Source organism: Pelecanus crispus, chromosome 3, assembly GCF_030463565.1.
Source record: "Pelecanus crispus isolate bPelCri1 chromosome 3, bPelCri1.pri, whole genome shotgun sequence".
Classification (NCBI taxonomy): Eukaryota; Metazoa; Chordata; class Aves; order Pelecaniformes; family Pelecanidae; genus Pelecanus; species Pelecanus crispus.
The window spans coordinates 99180229-99206395 of record NC_134645.1 but is presented as its reverse complement, the minus strand read 5'-3'; the positions used below and the strand labels follow the sequence as shown (position 1 = coordinate 99206395).

Below are 26167 nucleotides of genomic sequence, written 5' to 3'. Positions count from 1 at the left end.
TGCTCATTAAACCCTTACAAATCCCTTGTGTGGCTTTTAAAGCCAACTGAACGTCACAGTGTCAAGGTTAAAAGCACAGAGGAGTCTGCAGGAAAATCTAATTTACAGAAGCAGACTCCTTTAAATTACAGGATGCTTTCCCCATACTGTGCAAGCACCAGCACACATTTCCCTTTTAATATAGCCCCTGTAGCTTATACGGGAGTACTCACAGAGTGTGTGTACTTAGATCAAGTTGTTGCTGTCATTTGATGGGCAGGTTCGATGATACTCCTAGGCGCTAGGATTCCTTCATAAGGTAGTTCCTGAGACACTGCAGGCATATGGGATGTGATTTCCCAGCACAGGCAGCAAGCTGTGAATCCTCTGTTCTCTTCATCTTCTGTCCTTTTTGCTAGCGATGGTAGTAGTACTGGTTTGCAGATCATCATGTTGACCCAAAAGAATTGGCTTAGGGGAAAATGTTGTTTGGTTCCCTTTTCTTGCAAAATCTTTGATTGTTCTGATCTTATGCAAATGACTGAAAACATAGGAAGTGAAAAACTGTTTTGTTTTCTGGTTCTGGTTGTACCTGGCACTTCTTTTGAATGATTAAAATGTTCTCAGGCTTGGTAAGGAACATATTTATCACATCACTAAGTAAAGTTATTTTTTCTTCACTGTGGATCTCCAGAGCACAGCAAACATTGTATGAGATTGTCGCTGGTTTAAAAGGAAAATTCAAATAGAAAAACTGTTGACTTTTATGCCAGTAGTGTTGGGACACCATTAATAAAACCATCCTTTGAAGAATTTGTGAAACCATGGTCCTTTTTAGAGCTTTAAAGCACAGTTACTGTTTGTTAATTTTTTTCTTCTCCTAATCCAGTTGGGTTTGTAGGCTGGCTAAGACTCCAGTAAACTAGTATCGCAGAAAAGTCTGGTTAAATATTTGTCAAAAAAACTGTCAACCAATATGGTAACTTCTCCTTTAAAATCCTTCCACCAGAAGAAATGCCATTGTCATCCCCTTCCAAACAAAAAGCCTGCCTCTAATTTAATCTTTCCCCCGATGGCCGCAATTTTGCTAACTTTACACCCTTGTTGAAATTTGTGATATACTTGTTCCAGTAATTTCTCTGTTGGTCAGCAATTGTGTTACAGTAATACCTGTCTTATTAAATATTTATGTAACATTTCTCATTTCTGCCATTTCTCATGTTGTTATCTTGTGAGCCTTGAGATGGCCTTATACATGCATATCCTAATGCTTACTTTACATTTTGGCATGCATAGAGGAACCATAATGTAAGTTTATTCTGACCTGTAAAAAGACCAATCTGTAGTCCTTACAGAGGAGGAAAAAGTACCAGCTGAAGACTGTTCATGAATTCGCAAATGTGTATTTTTATATTGCTCCCAAAAAGCTAGAATTAGATCGGGATACAATTCAATAATTCATTTGCCCTCTGTTATGAGAGCTGCTGGAATTTTTATTTAGTTCTTGAATTCCTGGCAAGTGTGGTAACAGACTCCTTACATCAATAGAAAATAGTTTGTTTTTTTCAAAACTGACCTCATTCTCCTAGAATATTGCAGAAAACAAGCTTTTCTAATTTAAAGTTTAATCTAAAATCATCCAAATTATACTTGTTTAGATAACCATATCCATTTTACTGAAGCATCCTGTTCTGGTCTCTGCCAGAGACAGGATACTGTACTGTACTGTGCTAGAACGGGCTACAGATTTGACCTAGCACAGGAATTCTTCTTATGTCATTTCAGAGACAGTCAGCAGCAGCTAAACCTCTCAATAGCTTTAAAAGTGTGGGTGTAGGGAAGAATAGGCATGATGCAGTACCAGATGTGTTTTGCAAGAATTCACTGTGTCTGGAACTTATTAAGATAATAGTACTTTTAAAAGATATATAATGTGTAGCAGAACAAGAAATACTTCTAATGGGGTAACCTTTTTAAGCAATTTTTTTTTTTTTCCTGGTACTACTTTTCTTTCTTGAGGTTTTAAACTGCAAAGGCAAGCTAATTCAACTATTTTAAAATAAATACTTTATACAAAAACCTTACTGGGTACTCAAAAATCCTGCTTCAAACACTGTCAGGCTTGTTGTCCAATATGTAGTTTCCCCTTGTCCTTTTTATGTGAGGCTGACCTCAAAAATTAGGGCTACAAAAATGATCCAAGGGCTGGAGCACCTCTCCTATGAGGCCAGACTGAGAGAGGTGGTGTTGCTCAGCCTGGAGAAGAGAAGGCTGCGAGGAGACCTTATTGCGACCTTCCAGTACTTAAAGGGGGCCTACAGGAAAGATGGGGAGAATCTTTTTAGCAAGGCCTGCTGTGACAGAAAAAGGAATAACAGATTTAAACTAAAGAAGAATAGATTTAGACTAGACATAAGGAAGAAATTTTTTACAATGAGGGTGGTCAAGCACTGGAACAGGTTGCCCAGAGAGGTAGCGGAGGCCCCCTCCCTCGAAACATTCAAGGTCAGGCTGGATGGGGCTCTGAGCAACCTGATCTGGTTAAAGCTGTCCCTGCTCGCTGCCGGGGGGTTGGGCTAGATGACCTCTAAAGGTCCCTTCCAACCCAAAGCATTCTATGATTCTATGACCTCTGTGGTCATCATCTCTGCAGTAGCTGTCAAACTGCATACCTCACAGAGGTGCACTGCAGGAATACTACTAAAAGCTTTAAACACACCAATTAGGGGAAAAAAAGAGGTTTATAGTTTGACAGTGCATGGCTTAGGTTCAGTATCTTTCATCTGCAGTTGTCTTTTCTATTCAGTAGAGACACACACAGATATATCACTGTCTGTGAGTTGCAGGGGTTTTTTACCCTTATCTTTTCTATTCTGTAAATACACAGCCTAAGAACTAATTCTTAAACTCAAACCTATTGTTCCACTGCTGATTTGCTTATATTGATTTTGAACCTAATCCATACAGTTTGCATACCTGAAAAATCCCTAAAATGGCTTTTTGGAATATGGAGTGGTTGTGTTTTATGCAGCCTTTCAGAAGGAGGTGAAAAGTAAAATGTAGTAAATGGAGACAATATTAAAACTATGTCATAAATATGCAGATTGTAAAAAGAAAGCAATTTTTTGGCTTGGTTTTTGAATCCATCTGCCTATTACGTTTTTTAAGTTCAAACAGCAAAACTACTTCTGATTTAACTATTACATATTTGGCAAGCTTAATAAAGGACAAATCAAAGCTAAATCAGGGGTATTTACAACAACCACAAATTTAATCCAAAGTGGGTACTTAAATGCTCATATAGTTCTAAATTATGTTCCTTCCAGATGGTGAATTAATGTAATTTTAGCAGGAAGTGAAGTTGCACAAATATGCAGTATTTAGAACACTCACTGATTTAATGTTTCTGTACCCACCAAGGCACAGATGTTACTTATCATTTTCGTGCCAGTTGTCTCTATCTTTCCAATTATTGCAAACTGAGGAAGAGAGTTTGCAAGGGCAAAAAGGGGGCTGGGAAGAACTTAAGTTAGTAAACCCTAATTCAGATGTAGATGAATTTTTTCTGTCCTCAAGCTGTTTAACCTCCACAATAGTAGCCATGGTGGCCTACTTGTAGTGTATCTCATTATGATTCAGTCCTGTATTGCCTACATTATTGCCATTTGGTTTCTAAGTAAAATCTTTGAACCTGTAAAGCTACCTCTGACTTACAATGTACATGCTGTCCTGTCGCATGCCTCTAAAGCAGTGATCAGAGGGAAGACACAAGACAAATCTCTTGGCCTAAACAAAAAGGAGTTCCTGGTAGGTTGGTCCAGCATCAGAATTAAGTTCATTCCTTACTGCAGAATGGATTGACTTTCCTGGGCATATTTCAAAACCTCTTGCTTTTCCATTGGTTTTGCAGAAAGAAGAAAACAAAGACTATGTGCTGGGTGCTTAAGATTTTTTTGGGGTGCTTCTGGTGAGACATGTTAGTGGAAGAGCTGTATTGTAGATGTTGTAGAGGGTAGATTCAGACTAGATATAAGGAGGAAATTTTTTACAATGAGGCTGGTGAAGCACTAGAACAGGTTGCCTAGAGAGGTGGTAGATGCCCCATCCCTGGAAACATTCAAGGTCAGGTTGGATGGGGCTCTGAGCAACCTGATCTAGTGAAAGATGTCCCTTCTCAATGCAGGGGGGATGGACTGGATGACCTTTAAAGGTCCTTTCCAACCCAAAGCATTCTATGATTCTGTGACTGTGGAATTGCTGCATATGTAATGTGTAAGACTAGGCAGTATTATCTGCTTCTCCAGCTGAAGGCAGAACTAAGGAGGGAGGTATGAAGGACTCAATTATTTCTCTAATTGCCTTTTCAAACACTGATGAAGATTGGAGTGTTGGAGAAAGTGCAGCAGCTCCAAGCTGTACCCTACTGTAGCTCACCAGCTGAACATTGCTACTTGAAACATAGAATCTACAGTTCTCTGTCCACCTCTGCCCCTTTCCCAATTTTAGCAGAGGTTAAGTGAATGTACTAATACTTTCTCTAGTATTCTATTTTATTTTTGTCAGCCACGCAAGACACAGACCTACTGGGACTGCAAAGGAGCTTTGCATTTCTACACGCTACTTGCCATAATGGGGCACAATCCAGCAGATAGTTTGGCTTTGTATGTTTAACTATGTGTTGAAGACACATGTGGTCTTCGATAGATGTTCATCTATTCACAAAATAATGAAAATAAAGAATTGCAAGGTAGTAGTACTAATAATGTGATAATATTTTGAGGTTTAGTTGGTTAGTATATACTAATTCACAGCACTACAGGATTTTGTCCAATGCTTTCCACAGATGACAACAAATATGCATTTTTCTTCTTTGCCCAGGGACTGAAAGGTGACCCTGGTAGTCCTGGTGTGGCTGGTCGTAAAGGAGAAAAGGTACTTTTTTATCTGTAAAGTTGTATGTATATGTGAGTGTGCATGATATTTCTTCAATATTGAACACATTGCCTTAAATACATGTGACAAACACGCACTGCTGCCATTTGTGTAGCTTAGGGATTGAAGAATATGAATACAGACTAACTGTAAATATGGAAGACAAGTACTACTTTATTACAACAAATTTTGAAAGGAATTCAGAGCAGGAGCCTAAATTTGATGTTCTGAATTGCTCTCTGGGTGCTCTGATTTGCTCCCATGCACTGAACCTTAAGGTCTCACAGCGTAATTCGTACCTCAGTGACCTAATTCTGTGAACATTTTACAGTCAGATGTCTTTACATATGTGAACTGTCACACTGACTTCAGTGGCCACCTTGTGCATGTAAGCTGCAGCTTGCAATTTAACATATGCAAATGTGTTTTGAGGGATTGCTTTCTTTAAGCTGTGATTCATTTATGCAGAGGCCTGCCATTTTTTTTTCCATTTAACCTGTGGTGAACTGTGTACGCCATTAAAGAAAAAGAATATTGCTTTACTCATATATTTTCATAATCCGAGCATGTTTGTTGATTATACTGAATTTACTGCTGCAGTGGTGCCTATCCTCTAAAATGCCTGGAGGTTAAATATGTATAACTAAAGAGATGGCCGATTTACTTACTCTCCTGTTTTAACTAGGGAGATGCAGGACCTCCAGGACCAACTGCCTTGAGCGTAAGTACATGTAAAACAAAAACAGATGAAAGAAAATCACTAAGAAATGTTGCAGTTTTTAGCTTATTTGCAATGTAAATACTGTCATTATTAAATTTAAGAGCCAAGTCCCTCTCTTTATAATGCTTCTGCATTTTCTATATGAATTGTGAAGCAGGGAAAAGGGAATTTTATAAACATAAACAAAATAAGCATATTTAAAACATCTTGTTTCCCACCAAATGCTAACAAGAATATTGGGGGTTTATTCTGTGTATAGATAGTATAGGCTGGTTAAAATGAAAGAATTTCCTTGGTATTTTTAGTGAAAAACATTTTTCAGTTGAAGTTTACAAAACTATTTAATGCTTTTTAAGATACTGTAAATATTCTGTTGTCAGGTTATTTTATTAAGTACTTAGTTATGAGTGCAATGCCATATGTACGACACAGAATTATATATATAGCATGCATATGTTCAAATTTGACACACAGGACCCTATTTTCAGAAAGTTAAGGAGGTGGGGACCCATGCAGTAGCCAGATAGATGTGAGGCTGCCACAGCTCCTTGCCCTCAGGTCCAACTGGTAGTGGGGCTGAGCCTGCATTCCCAGTAGGCACACAAACACACATGCAACACATATAGACAGGTCTGGCCACACAGGTCAACACAGATGGACACGCTCAGCACACCCACAAACACAAACAGCACCAACAGCCTCATCCTGTTACCCTCTCCGGCTGGTCGTGATGATGGTCTGGTACTGGGAAATATATACATCTATACAATGTGCATCCCTCTAGTAGCTGGGCTGACACACAGCCTAACCAGTAGATGCCCCTGCTCCTGGTCTCTCCAGTTACTGGCATCTGGACATTCAACCTCCCAGAGGCTCACAGCCCCACTCCAGTTACTGGTGCAGACCTGCTCACTCACAGACACCTGTGCAAAACCACATGTACACACACACACACACACTCTCACATATATATATTACATTCCCCTGGCTTCCAGGTCATTTCACCTACTTGCCAGCCAGTCCAGCTTAATGTTTGCTGTTGATCACACACACACTCGCATGCCTGTGCTCACTCCATTTGTTGGTACTACAAAGGCACAGACTATTGCCCTTTATGAAACACGTCATATGCTTCTAGTTCCTTGCATTACACGATAATGCTGCTACCAATAATAAAAATAATCAAAATAATTTCAGTATTGGCTTAATTATAGTCCATTTAAATTTTGGTGCTTGAGCATGTCTAATAATATTTGAGAATAACATATGTTTCAGTATGAAGCATCCTCTATCCAGAAAAAGAGGTTGCAAAATTCTTCAGAATAGAAAATTGTTTAGAGTTTGTCCTTTCAAACACTTGCAGAGGTACGTGTTGTGGTCTTGACATCTATACAGTCTTTTGATATTACATAGTGACCAGTTAGGCATAACAAACACGGACTGGAAAGGAAAAAGAAATGCAACATTATAATGGTGGAAAATCACTTACTAGATTCTTATGAAGAACAATATTTCAATAATTTAGGGGGTTTTATGGTTTCTACAATTCTCAGAGGAAAAAAAGCAGACAGGTATCTTCCTTTCTTTCTTTATAGAAAAAGTCTGTGTATCAGACTCAGGAAGTTGCAGATTTGGTCACTAATTCATTCATTCCCTTTCCTGTAATTTACCTGCAAAAAATAATACGTATGGTCAGACATGATGTTTAGTTGTCTTTCAAGTATCAAGGAAAGACTTCTTGAGTATGGATCTAACAGTTTCTTTGTGAGGATCTGGTACATGGCTATGCACCAGAAAAGAGAATTGACCTGCATATTAGTTGTATTCTGGCTAGATAGTACCATAGAGATGGTGGAAGATGTTTTTAACTTCTTTGCAATGATGTGTGCCCCAAGCACGTATGAAGCCTAAAGAGAAATGTCCCCAAAACTCTCCAGGGCAAATTTTGCTTCATAAAAGTAATAAATTCTGTCTGAATCCAAGTGATTTTGCTCACAGACTGAAATGAGGAGAAGGTCTCCCATTAAGGACAGTCCTTTTAGGCAAAAACAATTGAGAATGGTGCAAAAGAGTGTGGCAAAAATGTAAACAAAGACAAAAGCTCCTCAGTTCCCAGGCTGTAGTTCCACAGCATGAATAGCTCTTCCCCCAGACTCAGTGCTATGAACTGCTTCTACACTATTCATATTACCCATGTAATCCTAAATAAACTTCATAAGAACTGTCATTCATACTGTAAACAATTATACATTGTCTTTTCACTCTCTTCATTTCCAAGACCGTAGCAGCAAGGATCTCCATTAGATCTCACAAACATCAAAGGATGTAAACAGAGACCCCTATTGTAAAAATAAATTTTACTCTAAGGTTTCAGAATTAAGTTGCCATGTTTTATGGTACTTGATTTTGGACTAGTACTTGATTGGTACTTGATTTTGGATATTTAGATTTATCTTGATTTCTTGGAGATAAATTAGTACTGTGTCCCAAGACCAGTGTGTTTGCTACAGTTCATGTCTTGCTAGAGGTAAACAGAGGCCAATTATGTCCTTCAGCTCTTGAATATACAGTCAAAATGTGTGTTGAAAGAGTTAACAGTGAAATATTTTTAGGAAACAACCTTGATTCTAGGATGGTTACTGTAATAGGCGGATTGGAATAGATATTGCTTCATATAGATTCTTGCAGGCCTTGAAGGGATCATTGAAATAGAAATAGGATACTTCCAAAGATAAGACGCAGGAAAAAGAATTGAGGATGCCTATTTTCTGTGTGCTATGGGACCACAGAGTGGTCCTTTTGAGCATTTCTTGTGTAAATGATGGAAAACTGACTACATCTACTCTGATAGAAGCACCTGGATATTAGGCGTGTTTCGAATGCGTTCACTGTCTTCAGTTGCAGTTGTGGACACTTAGCTTTCCTAAGAGTCATACTCAGAGGTTAGAAATATGATATTGAAAATCAGAAACTGCTTTAAAATTGACTGAACTTACTCCTTCTGTACCTTAAGTGATTGACTTCCACAAAATGGAGTGTCAAAGAATTATGTTTCTTTGATTATAAAATGCTGTGCAAAAGTTTCAGTTCAGTTGATTCAGGCATAGCAAGATGTCTCTGTGTTGGTACATCCACTGATGGTCGTCTTCACACTTTTTAAAAGGAAACATTTACATTTTAGGAAAGCAGACACGACTCTTCAGAGGGATGTTACTAACTGACGAAATGAAACATTTTTTTTGTGGAACTGCTAACTGAGAGAAGAGACAAGAGTGAGTGTGAATTGGTTTAGCAGTTTGAAGACAGATTACAACACTGCGGGAATATATGGCCCAGCAGGAAGGCTTTCTTTCTCCGCCACTGTAAATAGTCATGCATTTCTGTTGGCAAGAGCTAAAAGAAGATGAATGACATGAATGGTGATGGCTTGGGGAAAATCCAGTCTTCAGAGTTGTTTTATTTGTGTTACTTCTGTGTGGCTGTGACTCTTATGATACATAATCATGAAAGGAAGATGTCATATCTTGCTGTGAATAAGTAGTAGGTCAGGTAGTATCAAGGTTCATGTGTCACTGAATGAGAACTTACTATGTCAGGACCATTCATGCATGCTGTTACAGCCAAAATGTGACATCAGTGTGTTTCAGTTATGAACCCTGTTAAAGCAAAGTTTTAAAATGTTCCATTCATTTGGGACTCATGCATGATGTCATAAATTTATCCTCTACTTACAGTCATTTTAGTTTTTCCTAATGTGAAAGTGATTTATTTCTTCTTATCAAAATGTAAAATGAATTATTATGCTGGGGGGCAGGGAGGGAAGAGGAGTGAAAATAAATGACACACTGTTAGAGCTAAGTTCAAAATGCATTTGGGCAGGGAGGGAGGGAATATTGAAAGGGGCTTGGTTTTGCTCAAATTGGATGACTGGGACTGGATCATCGACCTTCTGCCCCAGTGCAATTGCATATTGAGAGAGGTGGAAAATGATGGCATTACAGAGCTCTGCTGCCCTGTGCAGCTCTTCTTCCGTTCCTGTGTATTTCTGTAGAAATCATACAGCGGTGGAATAAGCTGGAAAAGGTCTACCATATATGCTGGTCTCAGTATAAACTCGAGCATCAGCAGTGTTGTGCAGGGCCAGAGCGTCCTCCCCACACACAGACCTGCACCATGGTCCTGTCCTCAGCGTGGGGAGCATGAAGGTGGCAAAAGGCTGAGACTGCTTTGCTGCAGTCATTCCCAAACAGCTGGTTGGTGGCCCTTCGGTCCGTGGAGATGCTGTGGTTTAACCCCAGCCGGCAACTAAGCACCACGCAGCCGCTCGCTCACTCCCCCCCAGTGGGATGGGGGAGAGAATCGGAAAAGTAAAAGTGAGAAAACTGGTGGGTTGAGATAAAGGTAGTTTAATAGATAAAGCAAAAGCCACATGTGCAAGCAAAGCAAAACAAGGAATTAATTCACTACTTCCCATCAGCAGGCAGGTGTTCAGTCATTTCCAGGAAAGCAGGGTTCCATCGTGCGTAATGGTTATATCAACACTGTTTTCAGCACAAATCCAAAACATAACCCCATACCAGTTCTAACCCAGACAAAACCAGCACAGGAGAGTTGCCTGTAGGTAATCTACAGAAGCATGTAACAGTAAGTAGTAGAAACTCTTGGGTTTTCGTTTGTCTGTGCTATTGGTACCTGTGAAAGTCTAAAAGGTGTCAGTGACCCTGTGTCTAAAAGTGTTCGGGCATCCCTGATGTGTAGGAAATCCCGTGCTGCTCAGAAGCATGGTAAGCATGCTCTGCCCTCCAACATGAGAAAATGAGGAAGAGAATGAAGTTATTGGTACTTGGAGAAAAAAAGCTGTATTTTTAAAAGTGTTCAACTGACAGATACAGCCATTATACTCCCTGTAAGGAATGAGGGATACTTAGAGGCAGTATGCATAGCAGAATTCATACATACCCAACAGCTGTAACAGCCTGTCAGGTGGATGAGCATATGTCAAACTGCGAAACAGGGGAAACAACACTGCTGCTTTTTAAGATGGAAAAATGATTTTATGAGTTTGAAATGGAAATTTCATGGCTCCGAAAGAGCATTGCACTGAAAAAAAAGTAGGCCTCTGAATACTCCTGTTTGATGTCAGTTAGCAGAAAATCTCTACTGAAATCCTAAAGCATGCACACTTAACAAAACTTCTCACTTGCAGCAATAGCAGCGAATTCAGAAAGAAATTGTGTATCCCTGGCTATACGTTTCTGCAGTGAGTAGAGATGGGATTAGAATTGCAGCCCATGTGTTTCCGTACGTTCCTTTAAGGCAGGTACGGGAGTCTTGTTAATACAATTTCATCATTCTTGCATGATGAATTAGAGGGAAAAAAAGAAACAGCGTTGTAGTGCAAAATATGCTAAGCTGTAAACAGAAATATATGAAAAAGATTTATAGGCTTTATGTAGACTCCTAATGAAATTAGTAATTTCAGTAGTTGAAGTATATTTGTTTGATTCATGCATTATTCATATGAATACATTTTAGTGGCTCAGATTGTTAACTTTGACATATATGTCCAAATTTAAGCACTTTTAGTAAGGATGTAAAGTTTTTCTATGTTTCCATGGAGTCAGTTAACACTGCACAAGTCAGGATATATGGGGTTTTTTTGTCTCCTCAGTTATGGTGGTAGTTTTATGGGAGTAGTCCAAAGTCATGATTGATTCTTATCATTTCTTTATGCTGTCTTTAATTTCTCTGGTACGTTCTTTCTGAATTGCTCTGTAAGTACGAGATGTCTCTTTTCTTTAGTACTTTTCAAGTGTCTTATAATGCATGCTGGGAATATATTTTGAACTTGTCTCCCTAATTATGCCCACTTTATGCAGGGATATGTTTAGTCTTTAAAAGTTTAAGTTCCCTGATGAATTGTACCATAGCCAAGGACCCTTCAGAGAATAAACAGGAGGGATTATACTGCTCTGTTTGTGTGTTTTTGTCAAAATGTGGAATTTAATGGCAGAAGCTGGGGACTGTTTTCCGCAGGGGCGCAGCTGGCTCCGCAGCTTGCCCGCTCTGGTATCCCCAGCTTAAGCCTGTGCGTGCCGTGTCAGAAGAGTGACAGGTGAGGGAAGGTAGCGCAGCCATCTCTTGTAAAATATATGATAACTATTCCTCTTGACACTCGATACGCTGCTTTTAGTTCCTGAGGGAAACGAGCGTTCGTCCGTACGTTCCTGCGAACCTATCCCTTTCAGGAGTTATAAAATAGTCATCCAGATGGCACCAAGTGTTTACGCAGGAGCCGAGGCTTAAGTCGGTCACAGACAGAAGTCCCCAAGACTTGCTTACTAAACAGATACTTGGAATGTCGGCTCCTAGGTCTGGTTAAATTGAGCTGAAGGAAGCTGGCGCACAAGCGCGGCGCGGAGGCGGCTGCGGGAGGAAGCTGCGGATTCAGGCCTGGGCAAGCTCCACTGTCACTTTTGGCTCTCCCCTCCCAAAACAAACATCAGCAACAGATTACACAGCTTTCCCCTTGGAGCTTCAGCAGTTATTCATGTAAAGCTAAAATTCGCTTTTGACAGTGTTGCCTAGGAATTTCACAAATGCATTTGATGCAGTACTTCGGCCATAGTGTAATTATTTGGCATTTATACAGAACTCCGAAGAAGAGGCGTTTGGCATCCTGGCGTTCTTGCTGTTGTAATGGGCAGCAGTGTCTTGAATGATTCTTCCTGAAAAATCATTTGCCAGTTTTTGCTTATCTTCACTTCTGCACACGATTCCTTTCTTGCCTTGCAGTGAAAAAATAAGTCGTCTGAATAACTTGTATTAGTTAAGGAGGGGACACCTCCCCCCCCCATTAGTAAGCATCTCAACGAATATTATCCTCTCTTTCTTTTCATGTGATGACATAAAGTAAAGGAGAGCAATTCTAGTTAGCTAAAGAAAGTATAGACAGAAAATTATATTTTCATTCTAAATCTCTTCTTTTCAAATACATCCTTCTAAGAAAAATCTGAATTTTATCTACTTGAGCTTTTTTAATGGAGGTGTTTCAATTTCATGAAAATACTGAACTGTTCAGTTGTTTTGCATGAAATATAGTGATCTTTAACTCTCACAGTATAACTTGCAAATATTCTCTTCTTTAAAAAATGCCTTTTAAGTATGGAAGCAGATCCTATTAAGATTACCCTTTTAGGGAAATAGAAGATGTTTTAGCAGTTTCAGTCTGTTTTTTATCTTCTTTATGCAGTAATACTGATACTGAAGGCAAAAGTGAACATTGAGGTCTTAGCCTCAAAGAAAATTTGTTTTTCAAAAATTCACAGTCTGTTAAATGGGCATGAATGCGATTTATATGTCCTTCATTAGAAGAATGATTTGAGAATAGTCCCATATGCAGTAGACGTCAATGTAAAGAATCATTTCAAATTACTCAGGATTTTAAATTATACTTTTTTTGCTTAGAAAATAAACCCATATCTATTAAAAGTACTAGGTTCATAAAGTGTGAACTTCTGTGAAATTACTCTTGCAATTTCCATTTGAAATGATTGCCTCTGAAGCAAAGTAGATTTCAAGTTAAGTTACCAGAGAGAGCTACAGAAATGACCAAACCCAAGGCATAATGAGATCAGTGAGGAACATATTTTCTGTTTGCTTCAGTAATATATTATCATGAAAATGCAGCTGATCGTGTTTTCTGGCAGACTGAAATACTTCTGCTAAATGCTGTCCCCTTTCCCACAGAAGTAAATGGGTTGGCAGCAGTTTTGAAAGCAAAATCATGGCCTATTCCACTTTGCACTCCCAAGCAAAACAGTATGATTACTGCAGTAGCAATAAGGGGCCAAACATGAGGTACAAATCTTTCAACTTGCCACCTTGACTTACTTCAGTAAAGGATCCGAATGAGACCAGGTCATGTTTGGAAATGCTGAAGATAGAGGTGTTTGAGATAAGTGGTAATGTAATTTCCCTCACAAGAGGGAAATACAACAAGAAATTAGTTATCCATCTGTGATTTTTCTGTGCCATTTTTCCCATTCTAGCAAAATTTTGTAACAGTGAGGTGTGTCTGCAGGCTCTGTGGGTTTTTGTGTGGGTGGTGATAGGCAGTCTTGTGGACAAGAAGAGGAAACCATCACAGTAATATTTTAAGATCTCTCTCTTCCTCACCCTCATGTTTGGGCTTCAAAGTAGGGCAGCAGGACAGCTGCAGCAAGTATATCTTGAAGATATCTGGGAAACCAACACTGTAGCCATCTTGATTGCAGGGAAGTTATTTATATTTCTGCTCCTTTGCTTGCTGAAGGTAATAGCCCGTTCTTACATGAGAGGAAGCCACTCAATTCCCCTCAATATGGTACAAACAGGCCAAAGAGGAAAATACCCTCAAAATAGGATAGAATCATGACCTGCGCAGTAGAACTTGTCATCTGGTAACACCTCCAGATAAATAGATGAATTTAAGACCTAACTGAACTGCATTTAGATGCATCCTGTCTGGGATGCTGGGACATTCTTGCGTGAATGCAGCCCCAGCAGCATCACCCATCCCACGAGCAGTATTTGGATGGCTGGGGAATGCTCTTCAAGTCAGTCAGGCTGCCGCTCTTTACTGCGAGCACACGTTGTGTTATGTCAGGAATTTCGAAATCTGTGGTCACTTTTTACCTGACTATTGATTTGCGTGATTCTATGCTGCTCTGCTGGTGGGTTTTACAGATGGATCGTTGTATATGTAATTCATCAGTGTGACAGCTTTTCTTTATCCTGGTGAGAACTGTGCGTTGAAGAACTAGGTCAAGCCCCTGCAGTGGGAATTGCCAACCGATTCGTTTGTAAAAAGGTTTAAGTGTTGATTTTGTTTCAATAGAGCCATACCTTTCTGTTCATAAACGTATTGTTTCCAAATTGCTTAGCCAAATCATGTCTGTTATAGCTGGATCTTTTTAAAGTAGCAAGTTTTATCATTATAAAAGCTCGCATATTCACATGGTTTAATAATGACCTGTTCTTATATTACCGTGAGGTGTTTCTGCATACCTAATTTAGGCTTTGTCTCTGTCTTTGCTTGACTCATCTCACTAAAATACATACACTTTCTCCCTGTCTAGTAGCATTTATTCAATAAAACTTAAAGGCATGTGTTTGCTGGAATTCATAGTGACGAAAAAGGTGGATGAGAGCAGTTTGTGTATAGAACACAGAAACCAGTCAATAAAGGTCTATAATGAAATAATTTTTCTGCCTCATTTAGACCTGCCTTATTATTGTTAGCACTCGTATTATATTTGTAATTTGTGTTGAGAAGGAAAGGCTGCTGTGCTCAGAACCTATTTCAGCAGCACTACTTATGAGTACATAAGGCAGCTGTGTAGCCTTCTGCTTCAAGAACTATTGGCTATGTTTTGAAACAACTTTCAGAATACCAAAAATATACTTAGTTGGCTAATATTTTACCCTTTTGGCATCGGCCATAAGCTTCTGGAGGAAGTAATATGAATAACAACTTTAAGTAACTTGACTTTTCCACTTCAGCTGGGATTTTTGTTTTGTTTTGTTTTAATTCACCAAGAGATCGTGATAAAAGCTTTGCTTCTGTTCAGAGTGTGTTCTTGGGCAGTTACTCTGAGCTATTAAATTTATGAACCAAGTCTCAGCTGTCTCTGCGGATGCTTGTTGTGATATATCAGGCATTTAAAAATGTTTTTGTACCTGCAGGGTCACATGACAGGATTTTAGCCTTTCTGTAATAAGTGGCTTCTGATAGTTACATGCCAGCTAATACACTTTTAAATTGATAGTTTATGAAATTTAAAACAGCTTAACTGGCTGAACTGATAGGTGATTTCTCTATTACTTACAAACACATTTTTCTTCTACCATCTCAAGTTTAATAATTCTTATTAGGTTTTATCTCCTGATACTTGCAAAAAAATACTGTTAAGTATTAAAATGTTAATTCCTACAGATATTTTCAATGACATGCAAGTTCTTTTAAAAGCTCACTTGTTCTACTGTAGCATTATTTAAACCTGTCATTTTTCCTGTATTCACTCAGCTAAAGCTTAGTCTAGATTTTTATGATATTTTGTTTAAATATCTGCAGCATGTGCTTCGTAGCATGCTTGCTTTTTCTTTATCTAGCTTCACAACCAGCATCTTTTCCCTTGCCAACACTTCCCTTTATGGTTTACCTCTTATAAAGGAATTCACAAGTTTCTGCTCTTCACTTCATTTTCAAGATTTTGTACAACCCTCTTGTGCCTACCTATGCATCATGTTTCATCTCTTTTTATAGCCATCCTCACTCATTGTAATAGATTTTCTAAGCTTCAGATGCACCTGAGCCCATCTCCAGCTTGCTTACTTTTTTTCCCTAAGGTACATGGTAATGTTTGAGACATTTCCACTTCATGTTCCCCAAGCTCCTTCAGGCACATAACTCCAAGGGTCTTGCCTGGTCCATAACACATATAAGCCCTAAAGACCGCATATGTTATTTTAGTTCACTTCTCCATGAAGTCAGTAGAAGGGGGGTACCACCTTCCAACCTTAAAGGTGGCCTAGCAGAGTCAGGAAAATCTCATGCATATTAGGTCACCTGTAAGGATGCTTTATATTTTCCTGCCAGTCTGATGCCACAGGAATAGGCTGTTCTTATATCTCACTTTGCCTTGTGCTATTCCTACAGCTCCTTTTGCTCATCGCGATACCCATCCTCTTGCCAGTGCAAAAATGGGTGACAGATAGTGAATCATGTTAATTGCTTTGGATGTTGTTTACCTGGGGAGATGATACCTGTAAAATAGATTGCCTTCTAACATAAATGTTTTTGACAAAAATGATGGCATATCCCATGAGGCCACATGTATATATTCAGACTATATTCTGTCCCTTTCTGTCTGTGGTGGTGGGCTCCTTTGGTGGGGTTTGTCTACCCACTGTGCTGTCTGTGATTTGAGGGAGTAGAGAATCTTATCTTTGATCTCCAAAGGGACATCTCCAGAAGTTAAATAAGGATAAGACCCGAGTAGATACTTTGGTCTGCCTTCCTACAAATACATACTTTTTTCTGTGCTGAACTGTTACATTCATTGCCAAGTTTTATAGGAGTTCAACAGTGGATGTTTTCTTCATCCCTTTAGACAGATTTCACTGTAGAGAAGTTTTCTTTTTCATTCCTCTTGCAGGTTTCTTCTTCAGTTGTTTTTCCAGAACCTCATTTGGTGAATGCTGAACAGGGATAGCATTGCTAAGTCATTACCGTTACCAAGTTACTACAGTTTTACAGCCATGTAAGTTAACATGGCCCATGTTGTCCTATCACTTTTTAAACCGAAGATCCCGCTGAAGTTAGTGTGAACTTTTACCTCAGTTTCAATGTCAGGATGTGGCTCCTTGTACAGGGTAGTCCTCCCTGCGTAGTTACCAATTGTAAGCTGCTCTCCTCCCTTTCCTCGAAGATAAACCTCCTTATCTGGTTCCTTTTTCTTGACAATAATATTGTGGAGAGAAGAAAAAGAATAAAAGTAGGTCTTGGACAAAAATGTTGGCTATTAATTATCATTATTGTGCAGTTACATTTTTGTGGAATTCTTGTTCCCTTGGAGCCTTATTATACAGATATGTGAGGCTAAGTATTTCCTCCTCCATAAAACAGACGTTACAAGTTTTCATCTGATTCCCCTGCACAAAGTTGTCACTAGAAATGAAATATTAATAAAACAAAACTCCACCTCTTCCTGAATTCCCAGCATTTCTCTACAGAAGTAGAATTTTGCTAACAGTTGGACAGACAGAATTCTCTGCAAGTTCCAAACTACCTTGAGGAAAAAGTAGAGAAGGTTTAAACAGGTCACATTCACATAGTGCTTTATGGGTTTGTGCACGTATAAGCTACATAACTACACTGTAATGAACTTACTGTGATTTATTTGTTGGACACAACATTGTCATGCATATTCTAGTTCCATAAACTTCTGAGAAAAGATGGAAATGGTGGCCATCAGTTTTGCAGAAGATCCTAAGCCTTATCTTGTTTACGTTATAAACTGAAGTGAAAGGAGAAATACCCTATAGTGAAATACTGTCTGAGGTATTCTTCTAACTTCAGTGTTTGAAAGTAGAGAAATCATAGGAAAAGAAAAACTCTTGAACTCTCTACTTTTCTTAAAATTGACGTCAGACTTCATTCTAATCAACTTAAAATATCATTTGAAGATATAGGAGCTAGCAGCATTGGTATGCCCACTTACTTTCTCAAGTTTATCTTGGGAATTAGAGGTCATAAATGAACTTTTTTAATTCATTTCTAGAAATCTGGACACTTTTTAAAAACATGATTCTCAGGGGGCCTCAGTTTACCCTTATTAGGGCAATAAATATGTGTAATTGATTCTAAATAAGGAGTTCAGAATTTGACCAAAGATATAATTCAAGCTCAAGCAATACCTGAGTCTGAGTAATTTAAATGATTAAGAATTTAATGCTTTAATATTTCAAACTCTTAAATAAACTGAACATAACTTCTTTAATTTTGTGATACCCTGTAAGAATATGCAATAATACATTCAAGACTTTTTCTTTAATTATACAAAGTAGAACTGTTCAGTGCTCTTTGCTGATTATATTGAAACTGATTTCATATTTCTTGTTGCTATAATGGAAATTGGATAGCTTCCTCAAAGTAATTTTTTAAAAATATTGTGTTCCAAGGTGACTCATAAAGTAAAGGCGGGGGGGAGCACTGTTCTAAATACAGAGCTGTTATTTGAAGGTTTTATGATTATACCGTACATTAATCGGGTATAAAATTAAAGCCCCAAAGCATCAGAAACCGTCTGTGATTGCAAAGGCAGATCCTTGCACTGAGTTCAGAAGGAAGGCTCACAAGTCGAGGGTATATTCAAACCACCCGAGCTCCTGTGCCTGGTCAGGGGAGACGACGAGAGAGAAGTGGCTCTGCAGGGTTTTGAAAAGCCAAGTCAGGCACGCAGAGGAAGCTGCACAGGGCTGGTTCTTGCAATACAGCAAGCGTAAGGCCTTCTGCTATATTTAGACCCCTTTCCCTCTCCTCCCTTCCTTTGCCCTCCCCTCCCCCTTCAGTGCCTATATTTGAATTTGAGTTGTAGAGTAAGTTGTCATTCATTTAAAATAACTTTTTTTTTTTTTATTTTTTCTTATGGCATCCTAACTTAACAAGATAAATCACTTTTCATATAACACCATAGTTAAATATAACTATGCTTAAGTAGCACTGACTTACTTCTTCCTTTCCAAATGATCCAGCCTTTATATGGAGAAATGTGATTAATAATTATTGTTTGCATTTTTTCTCACACCTGAATATAACATTATCCTGAAAGAAGTTATTATGTATAACCTATTTTTATTGTTAGAAATAAATGCTTTGTCTTGACATCTGGCTCTTTGGCTTAGTCTTCCTTCTCTGGAATAATAGAAGATGAAAATAACACTGAATGTTATATTTGTTTAATGTTTGTATTTTCAGGGTTTGCCAGGGCTGGAGGGTCCCCAAGGTCCACCTGGCAAAGAAGGTCAAAGGGTGAGTAAACTTGGTGAACAACTGGTGAGTGTGCTAACTGACCTTGGATGTGTGTCTTCTTTCTAAGCACTAATAAAAAATGGGAAGGTAGCAGCTGAGTATGAAGCATGCTGACAACAAACTGAGCTTTGACATTTAAGGTTTCTCTTCAGTTGAGGGAGATTTAACAATTTCAACCATCTGAAGTGTTTTAATGACTGGCAGCACAGATGTGGATATTGTCATTTGTGCAACACGATTCTGTTGTAATTTTAAGTGAAAGAATATTAAAATTGCTCAGAAGTTTTCATTTTATTGTGGGGGTAGGCCATACCTTACTATGTCTAAGATATATAAAAATATGACTTTAGGGTCATTATCTAAAATATTAACAGAAACCAGTACCAGTGACCCAAGTTTTTTTGTAGATGCCGTTATGCAAGTGTCAGAGCCTAACATATATACACAAAGAAGAGATACGCTAAGGGGCGGGGGGAGGTCAGAGATTATGCCCAAGACATGAAATAAACCTTTGATTATTCAGAATTTTAATATAATGAAATAACTGACTGACGGGTTTCTCTGTTATGTTTTTGTTTTCCCTGACTTATTGAATTTGGTAGTTCAGTAGAACAGATAATGAGTATTTATGATTGTGGTATTGCAAGAAATAATTCAGTTTTGAGAGTTTATAATCTAGTCTGCTCCTAAAAGTTTGGGAAAGTATTCAGACTCAAACATTTCAATATTTTTATGAATTAAATTTTGCCCAGTTTGTGGTTTTGAAGTTGGGTGTCTCAATAATTCTTGGTTTGTTTAGGCATCTTGGTATTTAGTATCTCGGTCAAATTATCTGAAGTGGAAGGATTTAGTATTACTCATCGTTGATCGTAGTCAACTACAGTGAATTATTAAAGGCCAGTTTAATAATTCCAGTAATAGTAATAATAATAACAGAAGACCAGTTCTTGAACAAAATAAGTAATGGTGTGTAGGCCTCAAAGCTATGTTTTATATTGGTTTTTCAGTTATAGAAATAGTACTAAGTTTCATTTAAGTTGAACATGAAAATTTGAAAGCTGAGGTTATTTAAGTTTCACAGTAAGGATTGCGAACCTGTTCAGAAGTCAATGTAGTAAGGGAGAATCAAAAGTTATGTGGTGAATATGCTATTAAAGCACATTTAATAGCATATTAACATGCTATTAAGGATTTTATAATTACTGTGACTCTTATGCAATTGAATATCCAGGATGCTGAAAAGTTATGGATATCCAGTTTCAGCATTTTTTAGAGTGTTTTTCTGTGCAGTATTGAGTCTGCAGAAACACACAGTTTATTAGTTCTCCTTTAGGAACAGTTATAAATATGGCTGTGTTGTAGAGATTTCACTCTTTGAACTTCTTAATTTTCTGAGGCAAAGATTCAGAGTTAACACATTGTATTATATATAACAGTGGATAAATTAATTTGGAAATACTTTTTTTTTTTCCCCAGTGTGGGAATTAGGGGGTTGATACATTCATCACAGATATTTCCTATTCGCACATAAAATTGAACTGCTGTCTGACTCCAATATCTATAAATATCCAATATCTATAAAAACAGGAGTGCTGATTGTTTTATAATCTCAGCTCAAGTTGCCTTGAGCCAAACAATGGGAACAGCAGACTGTAGAGCCTCAGCATCTGTCTTTATCTTTCTACCAGTGAGATGCTCACAACAATACTCTTTCTGCTGGCCACCCCGCCCAAGCATTAATAACACATTTTGCAATCTTAGTTCAACTCCCACGTGCATTTGCATTTCCAATACATTTAATTACACAGTAACATACTGTTTGTAGCAAGATCTCTGCTCTGTTTAATGACAAACAGGACAGTGAACATCTAATGGCTATTAAATACTCCTTTTTTTTTTTAATTATAGATGTCATGTTCCTCTGTTCTGCTTCCAGCAGATCCTCCAAATCTTTCATATTATATGAAGTTATTGGTTTTGTCATGGTCTGTCTTTTGAAGATCAAAGCATAATATTGAGTTTGTAACTAACTGATGATTTTTCTTCAACATACTGTTCAGACCTAAAAGTGATATTGTGCCCACTTTGCAGACTGGAACTGTAACATATTAGGAAAAAAAAACCCACTCCAAAACATTTGAAAGTATCTATTCAATTTGGATGCCACACTTTGAGAACCTGTTTTTTTTAAAAACTTTCTATTCACACTGTACTTGATATTTTCAAAGTTTTAATTCCCACTTACTTCAGCAGCGTTTTTAAGTGTTCAACTCCTTTGAAAATTAGGCTTAGGTTAATAAGGAGTTGAGAGAAGAAATTTTCCTAATATCCCGTCTAAACCTCCCCTGGCACAGCTTGAGCCCATTTCCTCTCGTCCTATCACTTGTTACTTGGGAGAAGAGACCAACACCCACCTCAATACAACCTCCTTTCAGGCAGTTGTAGAGAGCGATAAGGTCTCCCCTCAGCCTCCTCTTCTCCAGGCTAAACAACCCCAGTTCCCTCAGCCGCTCCTCATAAGGCCTGTGCTCCACACCCTTCACCAGCCTTGTTGCCCTTCTCTGGACACGCTCCAGCACCTCAATGTCTTTCTTGTAGTGAGGGGCCCAAAACTGGACACAGTATTCCAGGTGCGGCCTCACCAGCACCGAGTACAGGGGGACAATCACCTCCCTGCTCCTGCTGGCCACACTATTCCTGATACAAGCCAGGATGCTGTTGGCCTTCTTGGCCACCTGGGCACACTGCTGGCTCATGTTTAGCCAGCTGTCTCCACCAGCACCCTCAGGTCCTTTTCTGCTGGGCAGCTTTCCAGCCACTCTTCCCCAAGCCTGTAGCGCTGCATGGGGTTGTTGTGACCCAAGTGCAGGACCCAGCACTTGGCCTTGTTGAACCTCATACAGTTGGCCTCAGCCCATCGGTCCAGCCTGTCCAGGTCCCTCTGCAGGGCCTTCCTACCCTTTATATATCATTGTATAATTATAATAAACATAAAGATTAACTGAATTGTAGATTTTTAGTTCAAAATTATGCCCACCTTAAAATACTTATTGACATATATGTGAAATAGGCTTACAAGCACAAATTTACAACATCACTGAATTAGATGATGACTGCAGGTTATTTATTTCAAGAGCAAAGGGGGATCAATATGTTATTTCAAATAAAGTGGCAACAGCTTTTGTCCAATGGATACACTGTAGATAGAGTTGCATAGTATCATTTGAGCCAACACATGATTATTAAAATAATAAATATGTCACTTCCTGTGGCTTGGTGATCTGGTGTATTACTACTATATGATCATGCTGGGATATGATCTTGCTCCCACGTCAAAGAGCAGGATATGTTCTTATGCGTTTAAATGATGGTACGCAAATAAGTCAGCCATGGAACTTGATGACAGAAGTGTGTGAAATGTCTTCTGTCCTAGTTGGTCTCCCTGGATGCTTTCCAGATATCCCAAAGGACAAAAGAGTTTGCAGAGAACAGCATACACTAATGTGATATTTTTACAGAAATGTGCTGTAGGGAGATCATTCAGAATGAGAGGGGTGAAACACTGAAAGCTCTTTGACTAGATCTGTGCAGCATTAAAGGATCCTGTATCAGGATGCATGCTCTATTTTTTTGGCTTTGCTTAAGAGAAAACTCCAAACCCACTAAAAATTTGAAGTAGTGCAGTCATGGAGAAGAACTAGTGCAATGATAAATAAAAATTGGATTCTTATGTATATTACTTCTTTCATACTGGTGTAGCAGCAAAATGCATAAATATTTCTTTTCTGAATAAAGAAATGCATTAATAGTCTAGCATTTAGCAGGTGTATTGGTTATGTTTATACAAGTAAACTTCTTCATTCCCATTCTTTCTCCACTTATTGTGGTACCTTTTCCTCTCATCTCCTTTGTTAGGTCTTCTCGTTCTGCATATAGCTGGCTTATGCAGGAGAAAAGAGCAACCTTCATGAGCAATGAGGTAGTACAAATAATGATCTTCAGACTTACATAGCTTGTTTCCTTTGCAGAGCAAAAAAAAAGGAGGAACAGAGTTGTGAGCTAAAGTGAAGCAATTGGCTTTCTGTTTACTACCATGCTTCTGTATCTACACAAAAGAAACTACTTAGCATTTGTTGTAGCTCTACCAAAAAAAAAGATATTCAGTGATTCATCATACATGGTGCATCCTTATTTAGGGTGTTACTTAGAAGAGGAAAGTAATGGCTATGGCGAAAGAAATAGTGGCTACATGATAATCTGGCCATATCCAGAGACCATACAATGAATTTATTTTTGATTCTTCAACCAATATGAGACATATACAATACTCATTTAAAGGTCTTTTTTGTTGTGATGATCTCTTGAGTGAACTCTAGTTAAATTTTGTATGAGCATGTACTGCTCTTATGTTTCTCCTTTTGCCATGGTACCCACTTCCATTCACATCTGTTGGCCAGCATTGTGCTTTCCTGTGGGTGCAAGGAGTCCTCAAACCTTTGCTGTTCTTGCAAAAAGACCAGTGTTTCTCCTTGCTTGTGACTAGTATATTTTTTTAGTTTTGTTATATTTAGTGAAGTGTTTTACATTAGACATGAGGCCTTGCTAAGTGAGAGCTTTTGGTTTTAATTCTGGTCACTGGGAGAAGTGGGCCAGTAGAGATAGCTACTCATTCCCTTTTCCTTATTCCTGCATGAGAGATGCTAGACCACTCTGCAGGCATTACCTTCATACATAATTTTTCAGTGTCCCTCTTGTTGGCTACAGGCATTCAGAGCAGCATGTTACTGCTGCAGCAACTTGATACTATTACACCAGGGCTCAGAATGACATCAGGAGCTTCAGAAGGTGGTTAGACGTTACTCAGAAAAGTCCCTGGTCCAATATTACTGACCAAGAAAAAATAGAAATATTGGGTGCTAACCTAGCATTGCGTGGTATTTAAGCCACAGTGGACAACTACGCCATCTTTCTGGCTTCCTGCGTTATGCAGGACTTTATTATTTTTCTCAATATTCCTGCACTTTAGTTAACTATATCTTTCACAGAAGTACAGTTTCCACCTGAAAGACATCAACAACAAAGACTTCACAAGTCTCCTTGATTTCTTTGTTCCGGTGTTTCTTATCAATCCCACATTTCAAAATGTGCTTTTTATTTTACACTGGGGCATTTAGCTTAAGCCTCCAGCAACTGTTTTTTTTAATATCTGCTTTACATTAAAGAGATATTTGAAGTTTCTTCTCTGTAATCAAATCACCATTCATTTTTGAGAAAATTCAACTAAGGTCCTTCAGCTCCCCAGGTAAAGAATTTTCTAAAGTCTTCAAATAATTTTCTCATGTTGCTGTACTTTCTTAAAAATTTCTACTACTTCTAATTACAGACTGCATGGAGTTTTCCAGACTTTGCCTTTACTATGGTAAATGCAGTGAAGTGAAATTTATATTTCCAAAATATAATTCCAAAGGTTTTGAAAATTAATGCTTAATTTCAGTTGGATATCTTTGTAGCAAGGATTTTCCCTGAACCTGATGCATTTTTTATAAATACTCTTTTTTCCGAAAATTACTTATTTTTTAATATAATATTTTATTTAATTCAAAAAATTGTCTCAATGCAAAGCATCAAAGCAACTTTGTTAGACAGCTATGCTGTGAAATCTAGAAATAGTCATTTTGCATTCTCAGCTGGCCTATAGAAGAGCCAGGCTCAGCACGCAGCTAACATACACAGCAGTTTGTGCAGCAGTTTCTGCTTCTTTGAGATCTTCTTGAGCTTCTGGGCTCTTTTTCTGGGATTTGGACACTTCTGGGAAACGTCTGAGGAAACCGAGGGTGCCTGCTGCTGCCAGGTAAGGCAGCTCTAGCAGCTTCTAAGGAACTCCATCAGCTGTCCTTGATCAAAGGGCGCCTGCAGCCTTTGTTCTAGCTGACCCCTGGTCAGTGAGGGTCGAGCACCCTTTTAGCCCATGCCAGGAAGAGGACTATGTAACAGCCCAGCGATGCAGCAGTTTGTGCAGCGATAACGGAAGCAGCCAATAGATGTGCAGCAGTTCGCACAGCAGTTCATGCAGAAGGGAACAAAGAAGAGGCGAGCAAACTTTTTCTGGCCAGCATACACATCCTTAAAGATGGTGGCCACAAGGCAGAGGACCCAGATGCTACTGAAGTGGCTGTTTGCTGTCGGACTCTTGCACCCAGGCAGCTTCAGATGGAGGACACAGCTCTGTAAGTCCATGGGGCCTGATGGGTTGCATCCGCAAGTGCAGAGGGAGCTGGCTGATGTCGTTGCAAGGCCATTCTTGATTATCTTTGAATGGTAATGGCAACTGGGAGAGGTTCATGAAGACTGGAAGAGAGCAAATATCACTTCTGTCTTCAAGAAGGAAGATCCAGGGAACTACAGGCCAATCAGCCTCGCGTCAGTCCCTGGGAATGTGACAGAGGAAATCCTCCCGGAAACCATTTCCAAACACATAAAGGACAAGAAGGTGATTGGGATAGTCTGCATGGACCAACTACATTGCCATCTACAATGAGGTGACTAGCTTGGTGGATGAGGTGAGCAGTGGATGTTGTTGACCTCAACTCTAGCAAAGCCTTTGACGCTATCTCCCATAACTTTATCTCGTCAACTTCATAGACAAGCTGACAAAGTACAGGTTAGGTAAGTGGACAGTGAGGTAGACTGAAAACCAGCTGAACAACTGGGCCCATAGGGTTGTGATCAGTGGCACAAAGTCCAGCTGGAGACAAGTCACTGGTGGTGTACCCCAGGGCTCAATACTGGAGCCAGTACTGTCCAGCATCTTCGTTAATGACCTGGACAATGGGGCAGAACGTAGCAGAGAACTAGGGCAAGAAGAAGCACATGAAGTTCAACAAGGGGAAATGCAAAATCCTGCATCTAGGGAGCAATAACCCCAGGTATCAGTATACACTGGAAGCAAACTGCCTGGGAAG

At 38.9% G+C, this 26167-nt stretch overlaps 1 protein-coding gene across 1 annotated transcript in view; it reads left to right on the top strand.

The window, feature by feature from the left end:
- The window catches only part of COL19A1 (collagen type XIX alpha 1 chain), a 204938-nt gene that overhangs the window by 102807 nt on the left and 75964 nt on the right, over positions 1–26167 (top strand). Inside the window, exons 12-14 of the mRNA XM_075708001.1 lie at positions 4858–4911; positions 5597–5632; positions 19152–19205. Of these exons, the coding sequence (XP_075564116.1) occupies positions 4858–4911; positions 5597–5632; positions 19152–19205 (144 nt within the window). The remainder of the gene's footprint in view (positions 1–4857; positions 4912–5596; positions 5633–19151; positions 19206–26167) is intronic.